This window comes from Urocampus carinirostris, chromosome 12 (assembly GCF_059441175.1).
Source record: "Urocampus carinirostris isolate Australia breed hairy pipefish chromosome 12, RoL_Ucar_1.0, whole genome shotgun sequence".
NCBI lineage: Eukaryota > Metazoa > Chordata > Actinopteri > Syngnathiformes > Syngnathidae > Urocampus > Urocampus carinirostris.
Window position 1 is genome coordinate 1,909,504 of NC_142360.1, and position 14,034 is coordinate 1,923,537.

General features: G+C 40.6%; 1 protein-coding gene across 3 annotated transcripts in view; it reads left to right on the top strand.

The window, feature by feature from the left end:
* Nucleotides 1-1,721: 1,721 nt before the first annotated feature.
* pex5la (peroxisomal biogenesis factor 5-like a) overlaps nucleotides 1,722-14,034 on the top strand; it is a 238,467-nt gene continuing 226,154 nt past the window's right edge. For all 3 annotated transcript variants that reach the window (XM_088349648.1, XM_088349650.1, XM_088349651.1), the window contains exon 1: nucleotides 1,722-2,186. In XM_088349648.1, coding sequence (XP_088205774.1) covers nucleotides 2,166-2,186 — 21 coding nt within the window. In that variant the 5' untranslated portion in view covers nucleotides 1,722-2,165. The remainder of the gene's footprint in view (nucleotides 2,187-14,034) is intronic.

Sequence of the window (14,034 nt, forward strand, 5' to 3'; positions counted from 1 at the left end):
GGCAGGGGCTGGAAAGTTTTCTTTGAGCCAATAGAGGTCGGCTGTAGGGGTTTTGCTGGACGGTTGGGTGTGACAGGGGCAGCCAAGAAGAAAGCCATTAAATCCGCTAGTGAAGCTGCAGAAAAAGCCACCAGGTTGCTTTGGCTCAAAAGGGCAGATCCGTGGACTGCTACTGGGACGCAAGTTGAGGCCTGATCAACCTCGGCTGGGTCACCTGGGCGAGAGTGTCTGATGTTGCGAGACCCGAAACATTCAATGAACTCAGGATACATCACTGACAATGCGTCCCAGTTGCATCTAGGATATGTTTCTTTCAAGTGGTCAAAGTGAAATAAAAGCAGGAAGGCACAGTGAAAAATAAAGCACAAGAGAACTATTCAACTTCCAATTTTTTAAGGACACCTCAAACAGTGCACCCCAGCTTTAAATAAATACCTCAAAATTATTATTAAAATTACAATACTTTCAGTTGTTTAATGTTTATGCACTCACAAAACATTTTGGGGAGGTAACACAACACACAAGTCAGATCAAAACTAGAGGGTTGTAAACAAAGTTAATGACTGCTACAAAAATATTTGGCGATCTGGTTTAGATAACTTGAATGCCTTGGTAAGTGTCAGTGGGACATGTAGGAATTATGTTTGCCACCAATGCCTACTATAGACGATTTTTGCTACTGCTAGTGCTAGCTAGTGGCTCTTTTGTAATATTGTTAATAATAATAATAATCATTATTATTATTATTGGGCAGCACGGCGGTGCAGTGGTTAGCACGTGTGCAGGCACAGTTCTAAGGTCTTGGGAACCTCCTGTGTGGGTTCAAATCCAGCTACCGGACTTCCTGTGTAGTTTGTATGTTCTCCCCGTGCTTTTGTGGGTTTCCTCCGGGCACTCCGGTTTCCTCCCACATTCCAAAGACATGCATTTCAGGTGGATTGGCTGGTCCAAATTGTTTTTTTGTTTTAATCACGCAATTAATATTCCTTAATAAACACATCATATGGTCTACAATCGTGACACACTTTGGGCAGCGCTAAGAAGCATGGGAAAAAACGAGTGGGCGCCCACATTTAGGGGTGTGAAATACCTCTGGTGGTGAGTTAGCCAAAACAGTTGTACCTACTTGACATAAAATTGATGTGAACAATGCCTGCTGCAAATCCTGGAATAATTTGAGGGCTGCTGGTCCCTCCGTGTTATCTGCAGATAAACATCGCCGTCTTCATCAAAATGGATATGATGACATTTCAAATCGGGCAAAGAACCCTGCCGGTTGGTACAGCAATAAATCGCCATCGTGAAAAGTCGTAGTTCTATTCTTCTGTGGTGATTATTGGTATTTTTTTCAACTCAACTGCCTTTTCAACTGCCCTGCGCTCAAGTGCCACTAACCGTCCGTCATGGCTATCATTCTGCCAAAGAAGGCAACGTGACGTCATGTGCAAAGGGTCAATTGCGCAGTTCTGCCTCACCGATGCGCTCACTGCTTAGTGAACGTAACATTTGTTTACGAACACAGAAAAAGGGTCAATAAAGACTATTCTAGTTAAAATCTAATTTAAACAATACTGAATTGTTCTATGAACCACTGTTGTTAAACCTATTTAACGATCATAACCTTTGTACGAACATTATATCCAAAACTTTACGAAATTAACATTTTAATTGAAGCACGTCACTCATGAAGCGACATGCCCTTCCCCTCTTTCCCCCTCCCATCCTCCTCACGCTACGGCTACCTCGGAGGGAGCGCGCCGGTGTTATGCTCCGGCGGGGGTGCATTTCTCGGCATAACACCGGCCGAACGACGATGATGAGCGGGCTGTAAGAAGCCTGAACGACCCAGGGAGAGCTTTCACTTAAACCAGAAACGACGAAGACGAAGAACTGGGACGTAAAATGGAGCCACCGGGGTGACCAAGACTCGTTTGGGTTTGCTGAAGCTGACGACTAGAACAGGAAAAGAGGACGAGGGACCGGGCGAGTTTTTCTAGTGGCGTCTTCAAGTGCCCTGCCGAGCACCAAAAATTTTCATTGTTCTCTTTAATGACTCTTGAAATCTTTTCATGTCAACGTCATCACTTCTACTCTGACTTTGAGACCGGACAAGTCTGGAGCAAGCCCCAGCAGTTAACTAGCGGAGACATCCGCGACGCCTCAATATGTACCAGGGGCACTTACAGGTAAGAAACTGCCCATCTAGTCAATAATGGTGTTGACATCACATTATGTTTCATGTTGGAATCAATTTTGAAAGGTCTAAATATGTCATTCAGTAAATGTGTTTACGACTGAGATGCTATTCAGTATTCAGTCGACGTTTCCTTGTCTTACGATGAACATCCGAACGCGTTCGTAAGTTGGGTGTAGCGTCATCAATGCATTGCTCTTCGAGGGCAGGATATTACTCAATGTAATCTATTCTATTGTTTTATTCTATTAGAACAGGGCTGTCTAACTTATTTTCACCGTGTGCCACATCGAAGTAATGGCTGTCATTAAAGGGACAGTGTGTCTACAAAAACATTTTGACCCAGTGATAAAAAAACATCGATTTGAATACTTGGCAAAAATACATGAACTATCATACCATTGTTAATTTTCATAAAAAGAAATCTAGACCGAGAATTTTTTATTTCTTGTACACTGTGGAATCCCCACTCATGTTGGCGCCATGTTTGTCCAGCATCTCCCGCCACGCTGTGCCATATGTCACTGGTCCTCGCTCAAACGAGACAACTCAGTGCCATCTAGTGGTCAAATATTACGCATTGGGGCTTTAAAGGTGGGGTCGGCAACTTGAAATGTTGCTACTCTGTGTTTAATTTTGATTGTGGATGATGCATCCATGTGGGAGAGGCTGGAACTGTGGAAGCCGCACCGAAACCGCGCGCCGGGAAACAACTACTACTGGGGTCATCGGACGAGCAGGCTCCCCCCAGTTACGGGGTTAGCCCCCCCCCCCCGTCCCGTACCATCCAGCTTATCCCGCGTCCGCTGACGCCAAAAAAACCCGCAAAAAGTGAAAATCTGCGAAGTAGCGACGCCCCTTCAAAAAAAAAAAAAAAAAAAAAACATTTTTAACCATTACAGACCGCGAAGCTCTGAAGCTGCGAACGTCGAACCGCGAAGTAGCGAGGTCCCACTGTATTTATCAACCAAAATCAGGACCAAAGTACGAAACAAACAAGTGGGTATTTAACAACTAACAAAATGTCCAAACAAAAAACTACAAACAAAAAGCCAACTTGACAAAGTTAAAACTAGAAACAATGACCGAAACTGGAAATTGAAAATGTGGGGATCAAAGTAAAAAAGAAACGAAAAAAAAAATAATCTGGGAAGAGAAGTAGAGTGTAAATGACACAAATATAATGACATGAGAACTGTAAAAAAATAATAAAAAAATAAAATAAGATACTCGACAGAGTTTGCTTAACAAAAATGTCCTTTTAAAAGGGTCGGGATGATTCGGCACAGGTGTGTGATAATTGGACATATATGTGCCCAGTTCAAAACTCCAGTTGGAACCCTCTTGTGGTGGGAGGTATGCCTGACCTTAACATGCGATCATCTCCTAACTTAAGTCATGATCGCAGCTTCAGTCAGCTCATTCTTCGAGTACTAAAAAACTTTTTTTCATCTTTTTGGGGGTTTGGCTTGGCGTTTGGACTGTGTTTGAAACAGGCCTTTTCTTATTTTTCCCATTTTCAGGCTGGACTAACAAAAAAGCCAGAAGACAAGCCCGAAATCCCTCTCCACTCCTCTTCCCCCATTCATATTGTGTTGCAAGTCCCAGAACAGCGGTGCTAAAATTAAAATAAAAGAAGATGGGCGTGGTGAGAAAAAAAAATATATAAAGGTTTTTAGAACTCAGTTGGGACTTGTTAACACATACAGTGGAACCTCTGTTCTCGACCATAATCCATTCCAGAACCCTGTTCGAAAACCGATTTGGTCGATCACCGAAAATCGTTTTTGCCATTAAAAGTAATGTAAAATCATTTTAATCCGTTCCAACACCCTGAACGCTTACCATGCACGTAAACCTGAAGCTAACCCAGGCTAATCGTACGTTCGCGTTAGCGTAATCTTCCGTACTAAAGATTACGCTAACATGAACGTGTACAACTAAAAAAATCAGGTCGTTTACACGTCATTCAGCACCCAGGTCTCCACAAAAAGTGGTGAGCGGTTAAAGGATAAAGAAAATAATTATGAATAGGATTTCTTACCTTTGTGGTCTTCAGCAGAAACCATGCTGTATGTATAGCAAGATCGGAAACTCGCACAGCTTCTTCATATTTTGCTATTATTTCTTTCTTAAATGCAATAGTTGTACGCACTACCCTTCTTTTTTCACCTGCAGCAACTTTGCTGCTTGCGCCGACCTTTTTCGGAGGCATAATTAGGGGCTAAAACACTCCGTTCACCGATATCTAAAGCGAAAGCAAAAAGAAGTGTGCGCGCACGTCATAACAGTTGTTCACGAGGGGTGGGGGCAATCTACACCCGTACACCGCTCAGCATCGCCCCTAGCGTACCGGCGTTCGAACTCTGATTTTTTGAACGAAAAGCGAAGCAAGAATTTCTCGAAATTTTGGGTCGAGAACCGATTTGTTCGAACTGAGAGGCGTTCGAAAACCGAGGTTCCACTGTACTCAATAGAGAAAATATTTTACTTTCAACTTTTTAAGGACACCTCATTTGAAGTGCCCCATCTTTTTAAGGGCCTGATGTAACTTACAAATGTAACCAAATGTAAATGAATAGTATGTAAAAATCTACAATGTATTATTTAATCAAGCCACAAACATTAATGTTGCATTGAAAAAATGTCACTCAACATATATGTTATGAACTATCTATCTATCTATCTATCTACCTTGGTCATATCCCTCAAGAGGGGTGACCGACAGCAAGACAAAACTTACAATAACAAAGGGAAAAAAATAGCAAAAAAACACACACAAACATTTTTGGACCATGGCCAACCAAAATGCCCAAACACCCAAAAGAGTTAGGCACCTCGGCACCGAAGTTGGTCATGCTTCCGTACCTCCAGATAAAACTGGACACAAGAAAGCGCCCATGACACAACACACTCTTTAGTTCAACAGCAGGGCCCGACAGCTTTCACTGGTTTACCCCTGCCGCATCATACAGGTGCCCTGCCCATCCCTTAGAACGCGTCCAAACATCCTACTATCCTTTCACACTCATTCCTATCAACAACCAGAGCTTTAGCTTCCACTAGATTTAAACCTCTTTCCTGCAGTGCACTCATAACACCATCCATCCATTATGAACTTAATTTAATAAATTAACAAAATTTTATTTGTTAATTCCACTCATTAGATTTAATATGGGAATAGTGGCACTTAACCGTCAATTTGCAGGTATTTTAGTTGACAGGCATTGTCGGAAATGTCGTTTTTTTTTTTTGTCAAAGCACTCTTTTTACCCCATTAATTTTTAGACGCGCAGACATTTTAATATCTTGCGAGCCACATAAAAAGGGTCCCCGCGGATCTTTGAAAAGTCTTAAAAGGCATTAAATTCATTATTCTAATAATAAGGCCTTGATTGGCATTAGGACGTCTTGAATTCGGGTGGCACGGCAGCTGGGGTGGTTAGCGCGCATCCCCATGATGCAGTGGTTCAGGGTTTAAGTCTAGCTACCACAGCATGTTCTGCTCCAGGCACTACGGTTTCCACCCACATTCCAAAGACATGCGTGTCAGGTTATTTGGCCGGTCCAAATTATCACCAGCTATGAATGATAAAGTGAGTTGTCTGTCTCTGTGTGCCATGCGACTGGCTGGTAATCAGTTTAGGATGTCCCCTGCCCACTGCCCGAAGATACCTGGGGTGGACACTTATTTATGTTGTAACTCACGGAAAAGTTAACATTGCATTGGGTAAAACTGGATTCACAACATGTCGCTCGAGTTCATTCTTAGAGCGATGGTATCCTCTGGTGGTATTTAACAATACTTAGATTCAAATCACACCACATGGAGAGCATATGGGGGGAAAGCAAGGTTTCGGATCGAATTACTATCGGGAGGACAATGCTCTGCTGTTGACATCCATGAGTACTTTCGCAAACGTAAGCTCATTGCGTGTGACGTCACGTGTCCTCTTCCGCGACCCTACTGAGGATAAGCGGAGCAGATAAATGATGGATGTCTTTAATCCAATTTTCGAAAGTCTTAAAAATGTGAACACATAATATTTGTATTTGTTTATTTACCATTTTTTTTTGTTCAAATCATTTTTCATGCATCATGATAAAAATGCTTCATGAATGTTTATTTTTCATGTCAAAAACTTTGGAGAATGCTATCTTTTCGAGATGCAAAGTTTTTAACTGGACAATTATGTGATTTAAAAAAAATAAGCATTTGTTCAAATTGCCTTTAATTCATGCAGTGTTTTTTTTTGTTTTGTCTTAATTTAAAAAAAAAAAATTATTCATATTTTTTTCTTTTGTCGACTTGGTCCTAAATTTTATTTTGCAAGGAATTAAAAAGTCTTGAATTCAACTTGCCTTAAACTGTAGGAACCCTTCTAAAATGTTGCGGCGGGCCACATTTGGCCCCCGGTCCATGAGTTTGACACATGTGTATTAGAATCATCAAATAGAATGGTGACAACAAATTGAACATTGTGATTGAGGTCTGTTACAGAGTACACCACAAAAGTTTGAGTTAAAGTAATTATAATTCTCTTTATTGTCATTGATATTGAAATAATGAACTTCATTGACACTAAGTTTAGACGTGGCGTTAAAAATCTAATAAAACACCCTTAAAAAAAAAATAGGATTGGAATTTAATATTTACAAAGGTAGTGCTTATAGACTACCCTAAGTTGTAGTGCAATGAATAAGGTGCAAAAGACATAACATTCAAGAATAAAAATGGATCAAACATTTTACATACATCTTTAAGATATTTTTGACAATTTTGTGTGCATGTTTGGTACAGTGATGGCCCTGGAAAGGAAACTTAGGCTAGGTTCACACTGCAGAGCTGATTGCTCCATTTCGATTTTTTTGTGAGATCACTCACACTTCCAACTAAATGCAACATGCAGAAAAGGACATGTGACGTCACGCGTAATGAGCTTATGTTTGTGAAAGTACTCATGGATGTCAACAACGGAGCATTTTCCTACCAATATTAATGAAATCCCAAAATGCGCTTTACCCCCAAATGCTCTCTATGTGGTGTGATTTGAATGTAAGTATTGTTAACTACCACCAGAGGATACTATCGCTCTAAGAATGAACTCGAGCCACATGTTAACTGTTCCGTAAGTTACAAAATAAATAAGTGTTCATCTTCCATGGATGTGTGAATTTATGTAGCGCCGTGTTTTTATCTGCCATGGTCGTTGATTTGTCCACTTCCTCCACTATTCTGCCATCGATGACAAGCAGGTCTCATGAATGTGTTTCGACTGTTCATTCAGAAGTCTCTTTCTAAAAGATGAGATAAGTATCGGATTTAGGACCACATATAAAACTGGCGTGGGTCTAGAGCAGGGGTGTCAAAGTCAAATGGACGGAGGGCCAAATAAAACATTTGGCTACAAGCCGAGGGCCGGACTGTCCAATCTTTACTGAAACCAAGATTTAACCTACTGAAAACACAACAAATATATTACAATATGATTGTATAAATAAAGCAATATTTTCTTATGACTCTGTCAGTCATTTTTAATTTCAGCAGGCACAAAATACAAATGTCCTTTATATAAAAAACTCATAACATATCTCATAACAACAACAACTCATAACCATTTTCTATCATTCAATCATCTGAAATTATTAAAAAGAAATATTGCCTCGAAATACAATAAAATAAAGTGCAAAAATCTCTTGTTACTTAAAACCAATAGCAATCAAAACACTGGACCTCATCTGTCCTGCTCAAATGTACATTGACTTTCCTTTCTGGGCTTTCTCTGGGTTAGTGTGAAAAAAAGGAATTACTGATTAACAAATAATAACAATCAAAAGTCATTTTCTCTGCTAAATAGGAGACAATTTTATCAAAAGACTGTTGTCCACATCAAGATCTATTTTCCATGAAAAGCCGAAAAACAAGAAACACTCCCAGGACAGAGTCGGCAAACAAAAACAACATAGTCAACATAGACAATAAAGCTTTAAAATTCCCGAGGGGAACAACAAAAAACAAGACCTTCTTTATGTGCATATTTAACTTTTAAACTTGAACGGAGTAAAAACTTCAAATGTGTAATTGCACAGGAAACATTACTGTATTATTACTGTATTTACATACATTTATATACAGTACTGTATTACTACAACTCTACATTACTTGTTTGAGGCTGACGCTGATACTTTTCCAGCTACCTCCGTGAACATGTACTCCAACTCCCACCTTGTTTGAAAGCCCCGGTTTTCAGTGTCCACCTTCCGTTTAGCCATTGTTGATGGGTATATGTTGGCTAATTTTTGCTGTTATGCTAATGACTGCTGCTGATCGACTGCTGAATAAATCAAACCGCCTCCCGCTTTGCTCCCGCTCGGTGCGTCCCCGTTGCATTGTGGGAAATGTAGTATTCATGCGTACTGCGGGCTGCTGGCTTGCAGCGGCCTGCGGGCCGGATCTAATAATATATTGATATCGTCACGCGAGCCAGGTAAAACCCTCTCGCGGGCCTAATGTGGCCCGCGGGCCTTGACTCTGACATATGTGGTCTAGAGTGAAGAATCAGATATGTTTCATTCAGACGGATTTTAACAGATTGGATACTGGTCGTGTCCGTGCAAGAAAGTCTGATTTCCCTGCAGTGTGAATCTAGCCAAGTAAAGAGTACATTTTTGTGAAAGAATGGGGGAAAATACTTAAAATTAGAATAATAATAATTATTCTTATTACTTTTAAGGAATCAAAGCATGAGATAAATATGTAATAAAACAAATAAGATATTTTTGACAGTTCTGTGTGTTTGTTTAGGGTGGTGATAGCTCTGCAGAAGAAACTGTACTGTAAGAGTAAAAAGTACATTTTTTTGTAAAGGGTGGAAAACTCAAATTGGCTAAAGTAAATAATCATCATTTTCAAGGAATTTAAGTATGACATGTTATCTCAGTTTAGAAGGCTGGCCAGCTCTAGGAAGAATCCTGGTGGTTCCAAATGTCTTCCATTTACGAATAATGGAGGCCACCGTGCTCATTGGGACCTTCGAAGCAGCAGAATTTTTTCTGTATCCTTCCCCAGATTTGTGCCTCAAGACAATCCTGTTTCGCAGGTCTACAGACAGTTCTTTTGACTTCATGCTTGGTGTTTGTGCTCTGACATGCACACTCAACTGTGGGACCTTATATAGACAGATGTGTGCCTTTCCAAATCATGTCCAATCACCTGAATTTACTGCAGGTGGACTCTAATTAAGCTGTAGAAAGATCTCAAGGATGATCAGTGGAAAAAGGATGCACCTGAGCTCAATTTTGAGCTTCATGGCAAAGGCTGTGAATACTTATGTAAATGTGATTTCTTAGTTTTCTATTTTTAATAAATTCAAAAAAAGTAAAAAAAAAACTTTTTCACATTGTCATAATGGAGTATTTTGTGTAGAATTTTGAGATAAGAGATTAAATTAATACAATTTGGAATGAGGCTGTAACGTAACAAAATGTGGAAAAAGTGAAGCGCTGTGAATACTTTCCGGATGCACTGTATTTGTGTATAACAGGCACTCTGTGCATAATACTGTTGGAGTTTAAAAAGATATAGACCCACGGCTGACCAAAGAATTCAGGCAGAGGCAGAAATTGAAGTTTAAAAGGACTACTGCAGAAGGGAGAGAGATCCGCCAGCTAGCTTGACCGGATCCTTTTCATCTATTTCCGGTTTCAGTAGCTGCATTTATTGAAGAGTCACGCATGCGAAGTACATACAATGGAGTCACGCATGCGCATTACTTTACATACAATGGAAAAAGACTGTAAAACGTGGATCTTTGAATGTGACTGTGTGTGTGTGTGTGTGTGTGTGAATGATTACTTCTGTATTAAAAATAAAAAAACAGGTTAAAGAAGTTAATTTCATAGCAAGTTAATTTGTAACATAGGAGTCTGAGAAATACACAATAACTAAAAGTAGCTTACCGTATTTTCCGCACTATAAGGCGCACCGGGTTATAGGGCGCACCCCGAAAAAATAGTTTTTGGTCCTATTTTTTACATACATAAGACGCTACAATGGGAACGTCGACAAAACAGTCACATAGTTCAGTCAAACTTATTACCCCCTTAACATTCCGAAAGCTTGCAAAGACGCAAATACATGTCGAGAACACGTGCGGATGCGGTGTCTGTACGATGTCACTCAAATGCATCGTTTCATCATTCGGAAGGTTAAAGTCTTGGGATTCAAGAAATGCCAACAATTCCTTAGTTTCTATTTTCTTTTTCGCTCGCAACTTTACTGTACATATGACAATAAACACTTGGAATTGAGTTTAATTTAAAAATAGACACTCGGTTCCATCCATTATCTGCACCGCTTATCACAGAAACATTGAGTTCAGTCTGAAACAAGATACAGGGAAAATATATAGCCGAAGTAGCTCACCGAAGTCGTTGTGTTCATAATAATGTGAAGCCGTGGTCCTCTTATATCCGTGAGTGTAGTAAATCCAGGAGAATAAAATATTTACAGATGCAGAATAGTAAAAAATGCTTTCTGTAAGCCGTCAACCACGTGCTATACACATTCATCTTTTTCGGCCAATTGCAGGCTTTGTTTTGCCAGTGCCAGCCTGTAAATGATAAAAAGGATCCTCCCCTTGACCTCCGAATAACTTTAGCCAATAGTGATCCATTTAAATGATGAGTGACACATTGGTTCGCCAATGAAACGCCGTTAAATAAATCCCAGCATACACCGCGGACTACTTGGCGTTCGGGGGAAAATCTAGTCGGCGGCTGCAAGTCAGTTGCAAGACTTTGCGAATTAATATTGATCCATAGATAAGGCGCACTGTATTATAAGGCGCATGGTCAGCTTTTGAAAAAAATAAAGGCTTTTAGGTGGGCCTTATAGTGCGGAAAATATGGTACTTTACAAATAACAACATTAAATTTACAATGTATTTATTTAATGTCCTTCAAAGTTTAATTTATCATCAGATACATTAAGTGTGGTTTCCTCCATCTGCTTTTCAATATTATATCTTTCAGGATGACTTTGTTTTACTATTCTTCTTACATTAATCTCCGGTGGTGACTTAAAATAGTGTTATACATGAATAAGCACACAACGCAAAATATTGTTCCAATGTCCCTTAACCAATGTCCCTGGATATATGGGTTTGCACAGGTGCTTGAAATCCCAGTGCTTGAATTTTAATGTTGTGTTTTCAAGGAATGAAAAATTATTGCATTTCGGGTGAAATGCTTTAAATTGTTGCCATGTTTCTCATCAAGTGTGCCTAATAATTGTGCTGACACTGCTCTCTGGTGGCTTCGCCATTGCATTTCGTCTTCTCTCATCATTAGTTTGTATCGCATTTTCCAAGGAAGCCTCATTGCCCCTTATGGGTCACGTCCAAGAGGACAGGTGTATGCTACACCTAAATAGGGCACTATGGAAATGTATATTAGTGCAAGGATTATGTATCAATTATGGGCATTCATTATGGCCCATGCAAAAAAAATAAAGAATTGTTTGTCTCCCAGTGGCAAATTGTAATGGGAAGTATTTCCTGTAATTGAAAGTGTAAGCTACATATAACTGCCGTTTTTACCCAACACCTACATTGGGAGAGATTTATATTTATACACTTGTTGTTCAGATCCACAAATATATTTCTGATTTAAAAATCATATGTCTTGATAAATGCACACGCAAGATTTAAAAAAGTCAAGATAGCAGATATATTCGTGGATCTGGAAAACACACGATTCACTCCAGATAGATAGATAGATAGATACTTTTTCATCCCGTAGAGAAATTCACATTTCCAGCAGTATCCCTGTGTTGGAAAAAAAAGTAAGAGATATATAAAATACAAAAATACCCAATATAACGTGTGGAATAAAGAGCATTTAAATAGTGTTCCGAAGAATAGACACTTAAATAAAATTAGTCCTGTGGCGAGGGGCCCTCTCCCCCTTAGAGGTGTGAGAATTCTCCCACCGTGGTCCAGTGCAAGTCGTAAGAGGCGACCAAAAGTGGAGGGAGCGAGCGGACTGGTGATCCTCTACTAAGGGGGGCGGGAGACTGAAAGGTCCCGCAAACCGGTCACTAAATGTGAGAGGATGAGGAAGTAGAGCGACTGAGTGGAAGAAAGGAGATCGAAAGGATGATGACTTAAAGGAAGGTTTATGTGCGGCGCAGTGGTTAGCGCATGTGCGGCACAGTTCATGTCATGGGAACCTCCTGTGTGGGTTCAAATCCAGCTCCAGACTTCCTGTGCGGAGTTTGTATGTTCTCCCCGTGCTTGCGTGGGTTTCCCCTGGGCACTCCGGTTTCCTCCCACATTCCAAAGACATGTATTTCAGGTGAATTGTTCGGTCCGAATTGTCCCTAGGTGTGAATGAGCGAGTGAGTTGTCTGTCCCCGTGTGCCCTGCGATTGGCTGGCAATCAGTTCAGGGTGTCCCCTGCCCACTGCCCGAAGATTGCTGGGATGGGCTCCAGCACCCCGCGACCCTACTGAGGATAAGCGGTGCAGCTAATGAGATGAGATAAGATGAAAGGAAAGGGTGAATTACAGCTTGGAGGTATGTATGGTAGAAAGTCTGGAGTTACGGGTGGACATGCTAGAGAAGAAGTGGCTGTGCCTGTGAGTGAGAAAGCAAAGGAAAAACTGGTGAAGTGGAAAGAGATATCTTCCAGATTGATGTGGGTGAGGTTAAAATGGGGTGTAGAAGTATGGATGTTTATAAGTGCATATGGACTTTGTTTAGGAAAGTGGTAATAGTAGGTGAACTGAATGCTAGAGTGGGTGATGGAACGGTTAAAAACGTGATTGGTAGATATGGAGTACCAGGAAGAAATCAGAGTGGGAAGAAATTGATTGAGTGTGGAAAATGATTTGATGATTTCAAATACATTGTTTAAAAAGAGGGACATAAATAAGTATACCTTTGTCTGAGTGGATGGTGGTGAGATGGTGGCCAGAGCATTAATGGATTATGTAGTGGTTAGGAAAGGGATGTGAAGAAGTTAGTTGGATGTGCATGTTTACAGAGGTGAAATGAGATGGATCGTGGAGGGCTAGTTATAAGAAGACTGTGAGGGTAGAGGTGAAAATGTCAGAGTTGAATAATGCAGAAAAGGAAAGCGAGTTTAAAGAGAGGATAGGGGAAGAGTACAAACAGGATAATAGAAGAGAAGTGGAAAGTGTGTAATTGGAATGGAAGTGGTTTGCAGAGGCAGTGTTGAGGAGTGTGAAAGAAGTGTGTGGAATGAGAAAAGTTGGTCGAGGTATTAGGAAAGGAAGTGAATGGTGGAATGATGGGGTCTCAGAGGCTGTGACCGAGTGGAGACATGCCTCAGAGGAGTGGGTGCAAGATAAGAGTGGTGATGCGTATCAAAGGTATAAAGTGAAGAAAAGGTTGGTAGAAGCGGGAAAAGTGAAAGATAAGGACGGTAGATTGCTGTTTAGCGGTAGTGCAGTCAGGACAAGATGGGCAGAGTATTTTGAGGAGTTGCTAAATGTGGAGGATGGGAGAGAAGTGAAAGTCGAGGCAATCGGTGGTATGGAGAGAATGCCCGTGTTGGGTGATTGAAATGTGAAGCCTGTGGAAACATGGGAGGTACAGAGGCAGTGAAAGAAATGAAAGGGGGGAAGGCAACTGGGTTGGATGGTTGTACTGCTGAATGCTTGAAAAAAGGTGGCACCTCTGTGATTGACTGGTGAGTACGCTTATTGAATGTATGCCTTTTAAGTGGTGTGGTTCTTGTTGTTTGGTTTAGTGCATGTGCGGTGCCATTGTATAAGGGTAAAGGTGATAAGTATGAATGTAGCAATTCGAGAGCTA